The sequence below is a fragment of the Gymnoscopelus braueri genome, assembly GCF_963280865.1.
Source record: "Gymnoscopelus braueri genome assembly, chromosome: 11".
NCBI lineage: Eukaryota > Metazoa > Chordata > Actinopteri > Myctophiformes > Myctophidae > Gymnoscopelus > Gymnoscopelus braueri.
Genome location: NC_137613.1, coordinates 38,938,890 through 38,954,143, shown reverse-complemented (window position 1 = coordinate 38,954,143; position 15,254 = coordinate 38,938,890). Strand labels below are relative to the sequence as shown.

The window sequence follows — 15,254 nt, the reverse complement described above, 5'->3', positions numbered from 1 at the left end:
TTACATCCAACTGTAGTTGGAGAATCCTAATTGGTCCATGGCTCCGTGTGTCTGTTCTAAAGTGTGTGTGTGTGTGGGTGGATGTGTCATTATGGGTGAGCGTGTCTGATTGACCAATGGTGTCTGTGACAGTGATGCATTTATGGCACGTGTGTGTTTGTGTGTGTTTGCTTGTGTGCACATGTGTGTGTGTGTGTGTGTGTGTGTGTGTGTGTGTGTGTGAATGAGATGCTCAGTGATCTGAAAAGGTCTTGGTGTCAGCAGGCGGGCTGACAGATGCTCTGCCTAGCCAGACTCTCTCTCGCTCTGTGTGTGTGTGTGTGTGTGTGTGTGTGTGTGTGTGTGTGTGTGTGTGTGTGTGTGTGTGTGTGTGTGTGTGTGTGTGTGTGTGTGTGTGTGTGTGTGTGTGTGTGTGTGTGTGTGTGTGTGTGTGTGTGTGTGTGTGTGTGTGAGAGACCCTAAGGTCAGATTTAAACCCATTTCCCCAACATCGAGCAGAGAGGGGGAGGGGTCCCTCTTTTAAGCCCCATTGACTCCTTCCACTACCCCTCATGCCCCCCTTTCCTCTTTCTCCACTCTTTTTGTGGCACATTCTCCATCTTCTCTTCTCTTCTCTTCTCTTCTCTTCTCTTCTCTTCTCTTCTCTTCTCCCTCTGAACATGACATGGATATCTTGTTCATATGTATGTTCACCTGATATGTGTTCAACAGCCACAGCCACACACGCACACACGCACATTGTGCGTTGTGACATTGTGCGTTGTGAATAATTGTGCCTAAACCACAGTTATGTCTTTGCAGAACCATCTGCTCATTGGAAGTTTGTTTATTGGCAGCTTGCAGTTTGCTGTCCTTGTGTGTGTGCATGCAAGTGTGATGGTTTTGTGTATGTTACATATGTTGTTCAAATTATGAGTATTGGGAAATAAGTCAACCCTTTCATCTCATCACTTGTGCCCCCAATGATGTGGTTGTGTATTGGCGCAAACCGTGTGTGTGTGTGTGTGTATGTACGTGTAATGTGTGAGAGAGAGCAGCTGTCACTTACGTCTGTTGGGTTTGATGACAGAGTGCGGTGCCCAGTTAATGGTATTATTCCCTCTCAATGGACTCTGCTACACACACACACACACACACACACACACACACACACACACACACACACACACACACACACACACACACACACACACACACACCCCCACACACACACACACACACACACACAGACCTGAGAGCAGATGGCTGCGGTAGTAAACGGTGATTGATGAGTGTTGTGTTGAAAGCATTATGACCATGGGTTCATATTGACAAGCTTGGGGCAGCAGGTTTAGTGGAATGGGACCGTAAGTTGTTTTATTGACCTGAGCAGCAGTGCTTTATAAGACCGTGGATCAGGGGCCTGTTCTCCCAGCGCTGGACCAATACCAGACTCAAGCACTGATTGCCATCAATGAGGACAGGCAGTCAGATACTAAGAGCATTAATACAGCAGTATCTGACAGTACAATGACACTCACTTGTCATTATGTGACAACACAGTGATAATCGCTGCATTGTCATGTCATTTGGTCATTCATTCATTTGGGGGGCATTCAACGAAACGATTCGCATGTTTAATGGTTTGTTCAAATAACACATCTTCCTCTGTTTTCTAGACTAGAGCAGTATTTATTTTACATCAAATATTAAATAATATATTTTTTTTTACTTCTTAAAAAACATTTATGAAGATGAAGCAAAGTGTAATTTTGATTGGTGTTTTGTTTCCCAATCTTTTCTATTGCACATATCAACTTCAAAGAGAACACTTTTTTGAAATATATATTTTTAAAGTTTTATTTATTTTATCATTTTTGCTATTTGTTTCACCATATCCATTATGGAAGGTATGTGCCATTTGTTATACCTTACAGAGAAATACATGTTATTAAAACATGATTTGGTTGGCAGGGCCGAGCAGTACGCAGTGCATGTCGCTACAGGCATGGTTGGCATGGCGATGGAGAGGGAGATAGCCGCTAGTGGGACTTCCTACCAGGAAGGGTGGACAGTACAAGTCTGACATTATCCCTTTTTGTGTGTGTGTGTGTGTGTGTGGGGGGGGTGTGTGTGTGTGTGTGTGTGTGTGTGTGTGTGTGTGTGTGTGTGTGTGTGTGTGTGTGTGTGTGTGTGTGTGTGTGTGTGTGTGTGTGTGTGTGTGTGTGTGTGTGTGTGTGTGTGTGTGTGTGTGTGTGTGTGTGTGTGTGTGTGTCTGAGAGAGATGGAATTCTAGGAATTAAACAGTGATCCTATCAAGAACATACATGCACATGCACAAACACACATTCACACACACTCTTATTCTCTTTCCCCTCATATCCACTCACTGTTATCCATAATCCTCTCTATCGGCGACATCTCTTCAAGCTATTTCTCACAAATGATCCTGAGCTATAAATAAATAAAATACAGAAGAGACACTCTAATAATCCATAATACTGCACCGGCCTGGCTTAGAATATCCTGCAACAGGCAGGAGGATTAAGGTCAAAACGCGCAGGGAATGTAAATAAGCAATTTTGACAGTTGATGATCTAATAGCATTTGCTTATCAATATGGAGTCATAGCTAAGCAGCATCCTCTCACAGAGTGGGACAGCTAAATATTTCTGCTGTCTACTGCAGGGGGCTTTGAAAGGACCACCAGTCACTACTCTGAGGCGTCCACTCAGCCTGACGCCTGATTTATGCTTGGTTGTGCGCTGAAAATAATCAATCTACAAGCTTAGCTCACAACGTGTCGCAGTGTGGCGCATTGTGAGCTTGTAGATCGGCTATTCCCGGCGTGCGACACTGGCGGGCAATTGTAAAAATAATTGAATAGGATCAGGGTCAATCAGTCACAAAGTCTGAATGAGTCTACTTGTAGTAGTAGTGAACTACTGAATACTAGATTGATTCTTTCTTATTTTTGTTTTCCAAAGTGCACAGGGAATTCTAGCATTCTGCAAAAATAAAAGCCTTGCTGTATGTGCTTGTCTTAAGCCCTGTGGAGCCCTCAAATGGCAGCTGTTCTCTCCTAGCATATTATGGTGCAGTATTCGATTCTGCTGTACTTAATCTTTCTGTATGTTAAGGACTTCAAACTATAGAGGTATAACAGAAGAGAGGATTACTGTCTGTGTGTGTGTGTGTGTGTGTGTGTGTGTGTGTGTGTGTGTGTGTGTGTGTGTGTGTGTGTGTGTGTGTGTGTGTGTGTGTGTGTGTGTGTGTGTGTGTGTGTGTGTGTGTGTGTGTGTGTGTGTGTGTGTGTGTGTGTGTGTGTGTGTGTGTGTGTGTGTGTGTGTGCGCGCGCATCCCCACAGTTCTTTAAACACAGTGCTGGGCCCAAAGATAATCAAGTGAAGTAAAAAGGGAATGTCAGCAGATGATATACTGCTCTCCCGTCTTTTTTATTTTAACCGAGTGTTGGTTAGAAGTATAAATAAGACGGGAGAGCAGTATATCGTGTGCGGACATTCCCTTTTTTCTTCACTAGACAGACTTCCCATCTGTCAGCTGTGTGATGACACGATGCACTGTAGATGCTGTCATCGAACGTGTCACTCTGATGTTAGGAGTCAAATGGTATTTGCCATGACTGAGTAGAGCAGCATAAATTCTACTTCAGACTGTCACAGCATGTGTCCTTTGACATAACATAAGTAGCGACATCCCTTGTTTTCCATGCTGGAGTGTAAATGAGTGGGTCAGAGACGGCCTGTGTTCTCTTTGATGTGTTTATTTTTAATTGAGTGCTAAGCATGTCTTTAGTTAAGAGGTATTGATCCTGAAATCAAGTGCTGAGATCAATTGCATTGGAACCACAGTGGGCCGGTCGGTCAATAAATCAATCAATATCTTTGCTTCACACAGGAGCTCTCTGTCTTTCTCTCTTGTCTCATGCACCGTTTTGCACTGTTTTCGCTCTACAGTATTTTCTTACCCATGTCACACTCTCAGGCATTCTCATCTATCAATACATTGCTTCAACAATAGCTTATTTGTATTTTTTTTTTTTTATTGTAGATCCCCATGAAGTTATACCATTTGGTTCATAATAGCGCTATCCTCTTTAGTTTTGCTCTCACATTGCACCAAATTGATGCATTTAACTTTAAAATGTGAAAGATAGTCTCAGAAAAACCTGTGAGGAACACTGTATACATTGTCCAACAATATATAATTATTTATAAATGTACATGATTCCTCATCTAAAAGTCTTTAAAGCTGAGCTACACTTTGTCAGTGTATCCAGGGTCTCTGTTTAATGTTAATTCTCTATTACCTGAAGTAATTGTTTTAATTAAATGTATTATACATTTGAACCTCTCTTTTTTCCCTCTCTCCATTCCAGGCTAAAACCCTTCGCAAGCTGATCCAGCAGACGTTTAAGCAAGTAGCCAACCTGAACGATGAGCAGAGCATCTTAAAGTTCCTGGAAATCCTTGCACCGGTGTACCGCTATGACAAGGAGTGCTTCAAATGTGCCCTGGGGGTATGTTTCCTCAGCGCTTCTCTCCCTCCCTACTGTGTAAACTCTCTCTGATCGCTGGGTTGCTCCTTGTGTTAGGCTGACCCCTACTGGTAGGATTGAGGTACTGCTTGAAACCTTGAATGATAAGTTCCAGATGAGATCAAACTGTATTGATCCCTACATGCAGGTGTGGGTAAATGTCACCCTGGGGCTTTTGTTGCTTATTAGCTCAATATTCTCACGGACGGATGCTGACAGTGACTTAACAAATATTTTTTTTTGGATTCCACTCTTTTCCTCTAACTCTACAACTTCTCCCTCTCCTTTCCTTTATTGTATCTGATCTCTGTCTGTCTGTCTGTCTGTCTGTCTGTCTGTCTGTCTGTCTGTCTGTCTGTCTCTCTCACCCCTCTCTCTCTCACCCCTCCCCTCTCTCTCTCTCTGTCTCTCCCCCTTCTCGCTCTCTCTCACCCTCTTACTCATGCTCTCCTTTTCTTTGTCTTTCTCATGACATGCTACTCTCTTGCACCTCCAACAGTCTAGCTGGGTGATCCAGGTGGAGTTGGCCATCGGACCAGAGGATGGAATCAGCTACCTCACGGACAAAGGGTCCACAGTAAGTCTCCACCATGGAAACGCATCCACCAGACACACCAGGGTTTATCATAAGTACCGAACAGATAGGAAAAATGATACTGACCCCTTTCAACCAGGTGTCCGTATTTTGGACATGTCATTTTAGGCATTTTTTTTTAAAATAAAAAAGTAGTGAAGATAGCAGATCTACATAACAAGCTCACAGCGAGTCCCTGGTTCGATTCCTCCATGGTGTGTCCGGATTGGTCTGGCGCTCCAACGGACACAAGCCAGCAGGTGATTGTGTCCTTGCTGCGACTCATTGGTTGGTTAAGATGAATGTTCAGTAGGGAGGGGAACATTCATTCCCACTTCCAGTCATGATAATCCTAGGAGTGAAGGCAGATAATGTTTTGTGTTGTTCTTGCATAGATTTGCAATATAACAGTGATTATAATGCATTATTATATTATTATTATAGTGTATTACAAGTATGAGAATTATAATACACTATGATCCTGGCCAAAAGAAAAAGTCTGTCAATGACCAGCAATTCTCAATCAATCAATCAATCAACTTTATTGTCACTGCACAATTACAAGTAATAAATAGTGAGGTGAAACTCTTGTTTATGCAGGCTTTCACGTTTGCAGCTCAAGGAGAAAAAGAAAAGAATTACAAGCAAAGATGACATTGAAAGTACTCTTTCAATGGCAATCTCAAGAGGATTTAGTCCAACAAAAAGCATTCCTCTCACTCTGTTCTTTCCCCTTTAAACTGTATTGTTCAGAATTCTCATTTCAGTAAAACTAGAAATACGTGGCATGGAGCTGGATCCTGAGTTGTGTGATTAAGAAAGTTTAAATGAAACAACATGGAGAGTTATGCATTAGGACCTGCATAGGTGACAGTATGACAGTATGAGAAATGTCACCTAATGATTAGGTGACATTTTCAGGTCAATTAGCCCAGTGATGTGATTTAACATAGAACATTATGGATTACCTCCACCAGCACCAAGTTCAGTTGAATCTAATCCATTTCTATGGCACTGGTTCTCAATGTGGGGTGAAGGGACCTCCAGGGGGTCCTTGAGGTGCAGTTCCAGGGAGTCCCCAGCTAAATGAAGAACAGTTAAACATTTTAAGCCCTAATTTATTCTTCAGCTGTTTGAGAATAGCTGATCTATAAGCTCACATTGTTTTGCGACGCGATGAGTTGTGAGTTTGTAGATGTCAATTTTGGGGGTCCTTGACATGAAAATGTTACTAAATGCTCTATTGTGTCTCTCTTCCTCTATCCTCTCTGTGCCTCCAGCCAACACATCTAGCTAACTTCACACAGGTCCAGTCCATTCAGTATTCTGCTATGGAGGAGAAGGACAGGAAAGGCATGCTGCAGCTCAACGTAGCAGGGGCTGCAGAGGTAACAGCTATGCCTTATTTGCAGATTTCTTTCTCTTTTGTTCGACCGTGTCCCGCACCGAATCTGCAAGCTCACAACGTATTGCAACCCGATGTGTTGGGAGCTTGTAGACCGGCTATATTGGCAGATATAGCAACGTTGTACAACTAAGTTTAAATGAGGCTTCACGTATGCTATCTCTGTCTTTTTATCTGCCTTCATTTATCTTTATCCGTTTCAGTCTCTCTCTCTTTCTCGCTCTATTTCTCTCCTACTCTTTCACTCTGTGGTCCCTCTAATGGACTCTCTGTCAGCCTGTCTCTCTATCTCTCCATCTCTCTGGTACAAGTGGTTCTATTTAGCTCTCTGTCAATATGGCCTCTCTCTTCTATTGAACGGTAAAGAACTAGCATGTGCTGTGCACATCTGTGTGTATGGATTTATCACTTAGTCGTGTGTGTGTGTGTGTGTGTGTGTGTGTGTGTGTGTGTGTGTGTGTGTGTGTGTGTGTGTGTGTGTGTGTGTGTGTGTGTGTGTGTGTGTGTGTGTGTGTGTGTGTGTGTGTGTGTGTGTGGCCGCCACATATAGATTCCCCATAATGGCTCCACTCAGACAGGAAGGATTTGCACATATTATCCACTCACTACTGTATAAGTTGGGTCTTTCACTTGGGATTGGCTCTCATAGTATTGGCTTTATACACACAAACACACACACACACATGCCACAAAGAGAAAAGAGGAGTTCCCACTGATGTCAGGGGCAGCTGGAAACCCAGCTATGCGTATTTGTGTGTGTGTGTGTCTGAGAGAGAGTGAGTGAGAGACAGATTTTGTCTTTATTGACAATGGCCCTTTGTAATGTGCCTCTCCTTCCCAAGGCCTTGACATTAACACCACTGTGTGTGTACTTGTGTGTGTGTGTGTGTGTGTGTGTGTGTGTGTGTGTGTCTGTGTGCGTACGTGCGTGTGTGCAAACAGCCTCTCACAGTAACCACAGCCTCGCTGACCATGGCAGAAAACATGGCTGACTTGATTGATGGCTACTGTCGGCTTCTCTCCATGGAAACTCATTCCTTCATCGTCAGAGTACAGAAAGGTTTGCAATATGTTTATGAGTCTTCTACAATTGATTTCATGCCACTCATTTTATTTCCTACAACTAACTGACAGGAGCACTTCCCTTTATGCTGGCTGTCAATGTCTGACAGGTTGCATTCATTGTAATTATATATACAGTAGTATATAGAGATAGATAGATAGATAGATGGATATAGATATGTATCACTTTCCCATAGCCTTGTTTAGCCTTATTTATTGGCAAAGAAAACAAGAAAATAGCATTTGATTAACACTAATTGAATAAATAGATTCAAAGTTACTGGCAAAGAGGAACTGCCCAGGCGAAAGAAATGACATACTCCCACTGGGATCTTCCAGCAATGTTGGCTGTGGTGTGGTATTGCTGGTGTGCTCGTGTCCAGCCTCAGGCAATGATGAAATGCAGGGGGGATAATCTGTTTATTACATACCCCTTAGCCTTGTTTACTCGCCAAGACAACAAGAGAATAGCATTTGATTAAGATACTGTCAACGAGAAACTGCAAATGAAATCCCTTATTGGTAATGTTATACAGCAATTATAAATGCCTCAAAAGCATTTCGGGAACTTAATTCTGTCGATTATTTCTCCCCTTCAGTAATACCAATTGGTTTTGTATTTTATATCGTTATCGTTGATTAGTCACCTTTACAACGAGGTATAACTTGTAAGGATTGCGCAATCGTGGAATGAGCAACACAGCTAAACGCGTGGGTAGCGCTCCCCAAGAATTGGCCGATATGCTTTTGTTGGTATTCACTCTCGTTTTGAGCGACCACCTGCTGGCAGGTGTGTGCCAGACAGTCAAAGGTGTGTGACTGGCACCTGAGCATGGGTCCTGCAACTTTGGTACCGTTGTGCAAATCTTGCCTATAAATCTCTGGAAGAAAGCCTATGGTTCCTCTGTGAAGCAAGGGTGAGGAAACGGTCTTTTTGGGTTGTTGTCTTCCTGGGACGGCCACTTCGTTGTCTCCTGTCTGTCTTGACTTTGACACCAAATAATGCTGCCACAGTGCCACTCTGAGTAACGGAACACCAGCTTCCACTTGCCCTATTGCACGGGCCTTATCCTGAAGGGACAAAGGTGGCTGCTTGGAGCATACGCAAACTCGACAAATTCGCCATGCTCAGGTGCCAGTCACACACCTGCCAGCAGGTGGCAGGTATAACTTTACCACAAGTTATACCTGTTGTTAAGGTGACTTATCAACGATAACAACGATATAAAAAATACAATCCCAATTGGTATTATTGAAGGGGAGAAATAATCGACCGAAGTTAAGTTTCCAAACATTTTTTGAGGAGTTTATAAACCAGTAATCTCTCAAGACACATTCAGAGCTTCTTTTTTTTGCCGATGGGTTCCCAGATTGATAAACCAGTGGTTCCCAAATGTTTTTTAGCTCGAGACCCTAAAGAGAATTTTGGTGTCCTCCCGGGACCCAAACAAAAATCCATGATGAATTAACCAACTCCAGCCCTATTTCAAAAATAGCGAAAATAGCTGAGGTTTCTTACATTTATAGCAGGATATATAATAGGATAGTAGGATATGTAATGTACAAGCCTTGTACACTTTGTGTGAATTAAGTGATTTTGACTGTTTTATTTTGTCCACCAGAGGGAGAAAGAGCGCTGCCTTCCATCCCAAAGTAAGTACCTTGATCATTTCAGTGTTTATGCTCACATGTAATTACATGATTTTTCTACTGAACTACGGTACTGTACTGGAGTACTTGGTCCAGCCTTTAACAGTCACTCTATGAATAAAACAGATCCCATATTTCCCTTTCTGGGTAACAGTAAGGTTAAATTTATCCAGAATAATTTATGGCTATTAAATTATTATATATATTTTCCCCCTCCTGAAATATTGCATGGCTGTTGGGTTTGTTTATGTACAGGACAAGGTAAAACTTTTTTTTCTTCAGAGGATGAGAACTTTTATGATATGTGTAAAGGTTGAGACGGGTCAAAATAGCAAGACCGTGGGAGAATTACAGGGAACTATTTATATTTCACTAAAAGGTGTGAATAGCTTTTAAGAATCCACACAGGGACCAACATATTGAGTGCTCAGTGACACAAGGCCCAGTATGTAAGTCATGGCTCCGTGTCACTGAGAACCAAGTGTTGTAAATGGTGTCCTTTAAGACCCGGGAGGTTTAGGGAGTTATGTGTCAGCAGTGTTTTTGAGGTTCACATGGTGATACAGAGCAGGAGACTGTTAAACATCACACCAGCACCGTTAAGCAAACAGGAGACTGAGTGCTAACACACATTCAGAGGGAACCTGTGCGCTAACACAGCCATTCTCAACCTGTGGGCCGGGGCCCGCTGTCGGCCTGTGAGGATATTACAAATGCCCCCCCCCCCAAAAAAAAATGGCAACACACTAAGATTTGAATGATAATATAACATTCATTTTTGTAAAAAAAAGAATGACCTGAAGCCGATTCTACATGTCTCCTAAATCCCAACAGTTTTCTGAAAAATGTATGTTTCTATATTAGTGGTTCTCAAACTTTTCATGTCAAGGACCCCCAAAATGTATATGTATTTGGCCGCGGACCCCCATCAAAATATTTTGTTCCAGGGACCCCCCAGAAGCAAAGATTTGAGTTAAAAATGTTCGCTTTAAAAATATATATATTCAAAGATTTGCACACATTTTCACGATTTTTCAAAAATAGCAGATCTACAAGCTCGTAGCGCGGCACTCGGTGCCGCGCTATGAGCTTGTATATCTGCTATTTTTGAATAGCCAAAGTGTAAAATAAAGCTTTTTAGCTCAAATCTAAAAATGACACAGTTCCTTAACACGGCAGCCGAAAGACTGTTGTGTTGTACCTTGCACACTTTTCAAGATTTTCAAGTGTGCCCTGATCGAGAAAAGGTTAAACCACTGTGCTAACACACATTCAGAAGAACCTACAGCGTAACTGCCTTCTGCAAGAAATAGTTGCTTAAACAAAATGTACAAATGTCTACTGCGCCGTTGTTGTGTTCTGACTGCTCAGCTGACTTATGATCTGATCATAAAGATCTGATGTTATGAGATGTCCACATTTGACCTAAAAATGTCATATGTATGTCTCTCTCTCTCTCTCTCTCTCTTTCTCTCTGGTCAAATAAGGAGATAAGTTAAGCAGCCAAATATTTTCCGCTTAGGGTTTTTAAACACTTGGAGAGTCCCCTCCTCTCTCTCTCTGCTCTGCTCTCTCACTTCTCTCTCTCACTCTGTTCTCTATAAACTCTCCACTTGCTCTCCCTCTCTCTCTCTCTCTGCCTCGCCTCGCCTCTCTCTCTCTCTCTCTCTCTCTCTCTCTCTCTCTCTCTCTCTGCCTCGCCTCTCTCTCTCTCTCTCTCTCCCTCTCTGTCTCTCTCTCTCTCTCTCTCTCTCTCTCTCTCTCTCTCCCCCCCCCCCCCCCTCCATGTTTACCTCTCCACTCGGACAGTTGTAGGGGAGGGAAGTGATGTAAAGATAGTAGAAGGGGCTGACGCAGAATGAAGAAGGCAAGAGAAGAGAGAGTGAGAGAGCATGTGAGTGGGTGAGGAAGAGAGAGAACGGAAGAATAAGTGTGTGTGTGTGTGTGTGTGTGTGTGTGTGTGTGTGTGTGAAACGGAGAGAGATGCTAGTCCTAGATAGGCAGTCAGATGACATACTGTATGTTCACATGTTCATCTTTGACTGAGGTCAGAATCTTCTAGGTATGTGGAGGATGCTTCTGGTTGCAATGTGGTGGTTAGGTAGTGTTGGTTTGTTATGCTGCCTACAGGTTTTTTTTATGCTTCACCCCAGTATTCACCACTGGTTCTTCTCCATTATCCTCTAGAGTATCAAACAGTGAGAAGAAATTGGAAGCAGTAAAGAGTGGAGTCCGAACTATTTCGGTGTCAGGTAAGCTACAACAAAGCCCTTCTCTCTCTCTCTCTCTCGCTCTCGCTCTCGCTCTCGCTCTCGCTCTCACACACGCACACGCACACCCACACTACACACACAGGTTCAAGACAAGTCATTATCCTTTCTTTCTCTCACTTACCTCAAGACCTTTTTTGGGGGGAGGTTATTCTGTTTTCTCCCCCCCCTTTATATGATTCAGTTTTTTCCCTCTTCCTGTCTTTTCTCCCCTTCTTGCTTTCCTTTCTTTCCTGTAGAGTTCCCTTGCTTTATCTTTCATGCCCGTTCTCTCTCCCTGTATCTGTCTTGAGTCTTTCTCTCTCTATCTCTCTCATCCCACCCACTCCAGTTTTCCCTTCGTACTCGTATGAACTCATTCTGTCTTCTCACATGCTGTCGTTCTCTCTCTTCTCTGATTGGCTGAAGACCTAGTGACCTCGTCACCTCCTAAGCCAACCAAGGCTCGGCGTTTCCTCCTCCCCTTTGTCTTCTGTTCTGATTCACCGCCCCATGGTATCCTCAGCTCTGATTGGCTAGATCTTTAGGGGAGCTTATCTGAGAAAAAACATTATTGGACAAAAGTTGGGCAGTTTTTATTAAGACATGGATCAAGGGGACCTTAACATGTCCTAGCAGTGGTGCCCAGGAATGTCTGAAACTAGTATGGAATTTCAAGATTGTGTGTCTGAATTATTGCTAACATTTAGATTTTGAATTTTATGAAAAGGATTTAATATATATAATTCATAAATATTTGGCAGATGAATGTCCCCAGAGCACATTTACAGTACCTGCCCTGTTACAATCTGACTCACTTTTGAGGATAAACTTCCCTATTCAATTTGCTGGCTCCTCACTGCCTAATTGCTTTCACTAATCCTGATATTTTTGCATACACGCACACACACACACACACACACACACACACACACACACACACACACACACACACATACACATACACATACACACACACACACACACACACGTGCACCCACACACATTAGCTGGTTTTGTGTGATGTTGTGGTGTGCTGTGTATAACCAAACCAATGCCACTGTATGGTTGGTGGAAAGAATGAAGAATTATTATTCCCTGAGAAGTATGTTCTGTCACACCTCAAGCCTATGTGTGTGAGGAGGGGCGCAATAGTATTAGCTTTCTAGGGTTTTACACACACCAGCTAAATGCAGCAAGCAATTCAAGTATCTTTACAATACAGTACAATACAAAATAAGTTAAAATAAAAACAGAAAAATAAGAGAATGAAGTGACTGTGCAGAATCAAAAACCTCATAAAAGGCAGCGGCAAGGATTCCTTGCTGATCCTTCAGTGAATGAATACTAAATGATTGTACAGCCCTTAGAAGGTTGGCAAAAAGGTTCTACATTAGGGTGCTGTCAGAAGACGTGGATGATATCCGAATACATTGGGGATTTGCACTTTATTGCCCAGATTGCTGTTGGACATTTTCTTAAACAAAATGTTGCAGTCGAGTGTCCGACTTTGGCTGGGTATAAATACCGTATAAAACATTTGTAAATTCAACTTGATATATCGACCGGCGTCTACTGCTCACTGAGCTATAGTTAGAAGTATTTACAGCTTGACTAAACATGCTACGTTTAACAAACTCGGGAGCCCAAAAGCTGGTATGTGTCTGTCTTGCCTTAGATTAGAATGTTGCCTCATTCCCTCACTGGTTAATTTGACTGTCATTTCTTTAGCACAGGATTGTGGGTAAACGGTTTACCGTAGCGCTGCTGCCTGGGCCATGTTTGAACTAACTGCTTGCTACGTGTGACTCTGCAGCTAAACTCCTTGTTACACTTACATCCACTGTTATGTCACAGCTTTACATGAGATAACTTTTACTTTTTCCCCCTCTCCCTTGTTTCTCCTCTTCGTTTCTTCTGCTGCTCTCTCTCTCTCGCTCTCTCTCTCTCTCTCTCTCTCTCTCTCTCTCTCTCTCTCTCTGGCTCTCTCTCTCTCTCTCTCTCTCTCTCCTACTCACCACTCTCTCGCTCCTCCTGTCCCGTTTCCTGCATGCTCGCTCTCCCGGACCCTGCAGAAGATCTTAGTGGGGATGGTAAAGTTTTGTCGTTTATTAATCTCTTCCATGGTCCCTTCTTTCTTGTTCTCCTTGTACTAATATTGGGTCCTTAGGGGTGTGGGTGTGGTTGAGTTAGATGGGTACTTGGTTGCGTGTGAGTGAGCGTGTTGTGTATGCATGCATGCATTTTAATTGCCATGATGCATTTGTGTGGTAATACTGAACATTGTGATTGGACTGACTCGTAACTGAAAAATAATGCTTTTTCAGTATGGAATGGATGCTCTAGTCTCTCATGTTTCAGTGATGTGAAACATGAAGCCACTATTAGCTGTAGTGCACAATGAGGAGTATGACCTGCTGACGTGCCTTACAGTACTGTAGCTTACCAGTGTCACCATATTACGTGCTACTGGAAGTTTGGGTTTGCATCTTTCTGTCTGTCTGTCTATCTGTCTCTGCATTCTTTGTGGAGTGAACTGCTACTGAATTTCAGCTTTGAAATAAGCTTCCCCTAAGCCACAAGAATAAAGAAGTAAAACATAATTTAGCAGTATTCCACTTTAAGGGCAGAACTCCAGCCCCTTGTGTCCACACACACACACACACACACACACACACACACACACACACACACACACACACACACACACACACACACACACACACACACACACACACACACACACACACACACACACACACACACACACACACACACACACACACACACACACACACACACACGCTAAGCACAGAGTGGAGGCGCAGCTACACAGAATGGAATAGGGAGAGGTTTGCTGGAGTTGAGAGCAATTGCATTCCTGGCTAAAATGGGCTAGCTGTAACACACACACGCACACGCACACACATGCACACAGACATACACAGGCAGACACAGAACCCAAAGCACACATTTTCTCTTCATTGGGAACAGACAGACACAGAGTTAGACTAGTCAAAGTTAGAAACAGAGTTTTGATTCTTCAGAACCACATCAGATGAATGTGGAGCAATATAAACAACAGAGCACACACTACACTACAACACTTTGTTTTTCATTGTTAAAAATGTTCAAACATTTACAAACAAAACATTGTGAAAATAGCTGATCTATAAGCTCACGTTAGGTTTCGAAGCTTTTTGAGCAGCTACTATTGAAATAGGACTTAAATGGTTAAGCACCAAAATAAATTTGAGCTGCCGATTAGTCAGCACTGACTGCACGAGAAGAAAGAAGATTTGACTTTGATTAATGAAGTTGATAATGAAGCATTGGAAACCCCTCACAATGGAAACAAGCCATCAAGGCTTTTTTTGTGTTATCCTTTTATCATTGCTTGCGTAATTGTACTTGCGGTACTGTTTGCAAACTGTTAATAAAGCATTCAATCATTCTAATATGGAAACACTGATATGATAATAGTCTTGGATCAGAACTTAATTTCTTTGTCCATGCCACTAGCTTACAGTGACTTATCCAACCTACATTGGCTACTGACCTACATAGTTACACTGCTTTATTCAGCCTCCTGCCTTACATTACCTTACATATATATATATATTACTATATACTATATGGCTGGAAGTGTTTATTCAGTCTATCGCACAGACCACTCACCTCTTACATCACCTTACAGTACATTTGTTACTGACCACGGAGTGCGAAACCTCACTCAGCCCATCTCAACACTTTATTCCGCCTGAAGCCTCTCACTAA

General features: G+C 42.7%; 1 protein-coding gene across 4 annotated transcripts in view; it reads left to right on the top strand.

Annotated features, from left to right (window-relative positions):
- Positions 1–15,254, top strand: part of LOC308095376 (focal adhesion kinase 1-like) — an 83,422-nt gene that overhangs the window by 38,775 nt on the left and 29,393 nt on the right. For 2 of the 4 annotated variants that reach the window (XM_080442429.1, XM_080442428.1), the window contains 8 exons: positions 4,379–4,519; positions 5,037–5,114; positions 6,392–6,499; positions 7,459–7,576; positions 9,201–9,231; positions 11,416–11,480; positions 11,907–11,993; positions 13,553–13,570. In XM_080442429.1, the coding sequence (XP_080298555.1) occupies positions 4,379–4,519; positions 5,037–5,114; positions 6,392–6,499; positions 7,459–7,576; positions 9,201–9,231; positions 11,416–11,480; positions 11,907–11,993; positions 13,553–13,570 (646 nt within the window). The remainder of the gene's footprint in view (positions 1–4,378; positions 4,520–5,036; positions 5,115–6,391; positions 6,500–7,458; positions 7,577–9,200; positions 9,232–11,415; positions 11,481–11,906; positions 11,994–13,552; positions 13,571–15,254) is intronic. The other 2 variants (XM_080442430.1, XM_080442431.1) reach the window with 2 other exon arrangements.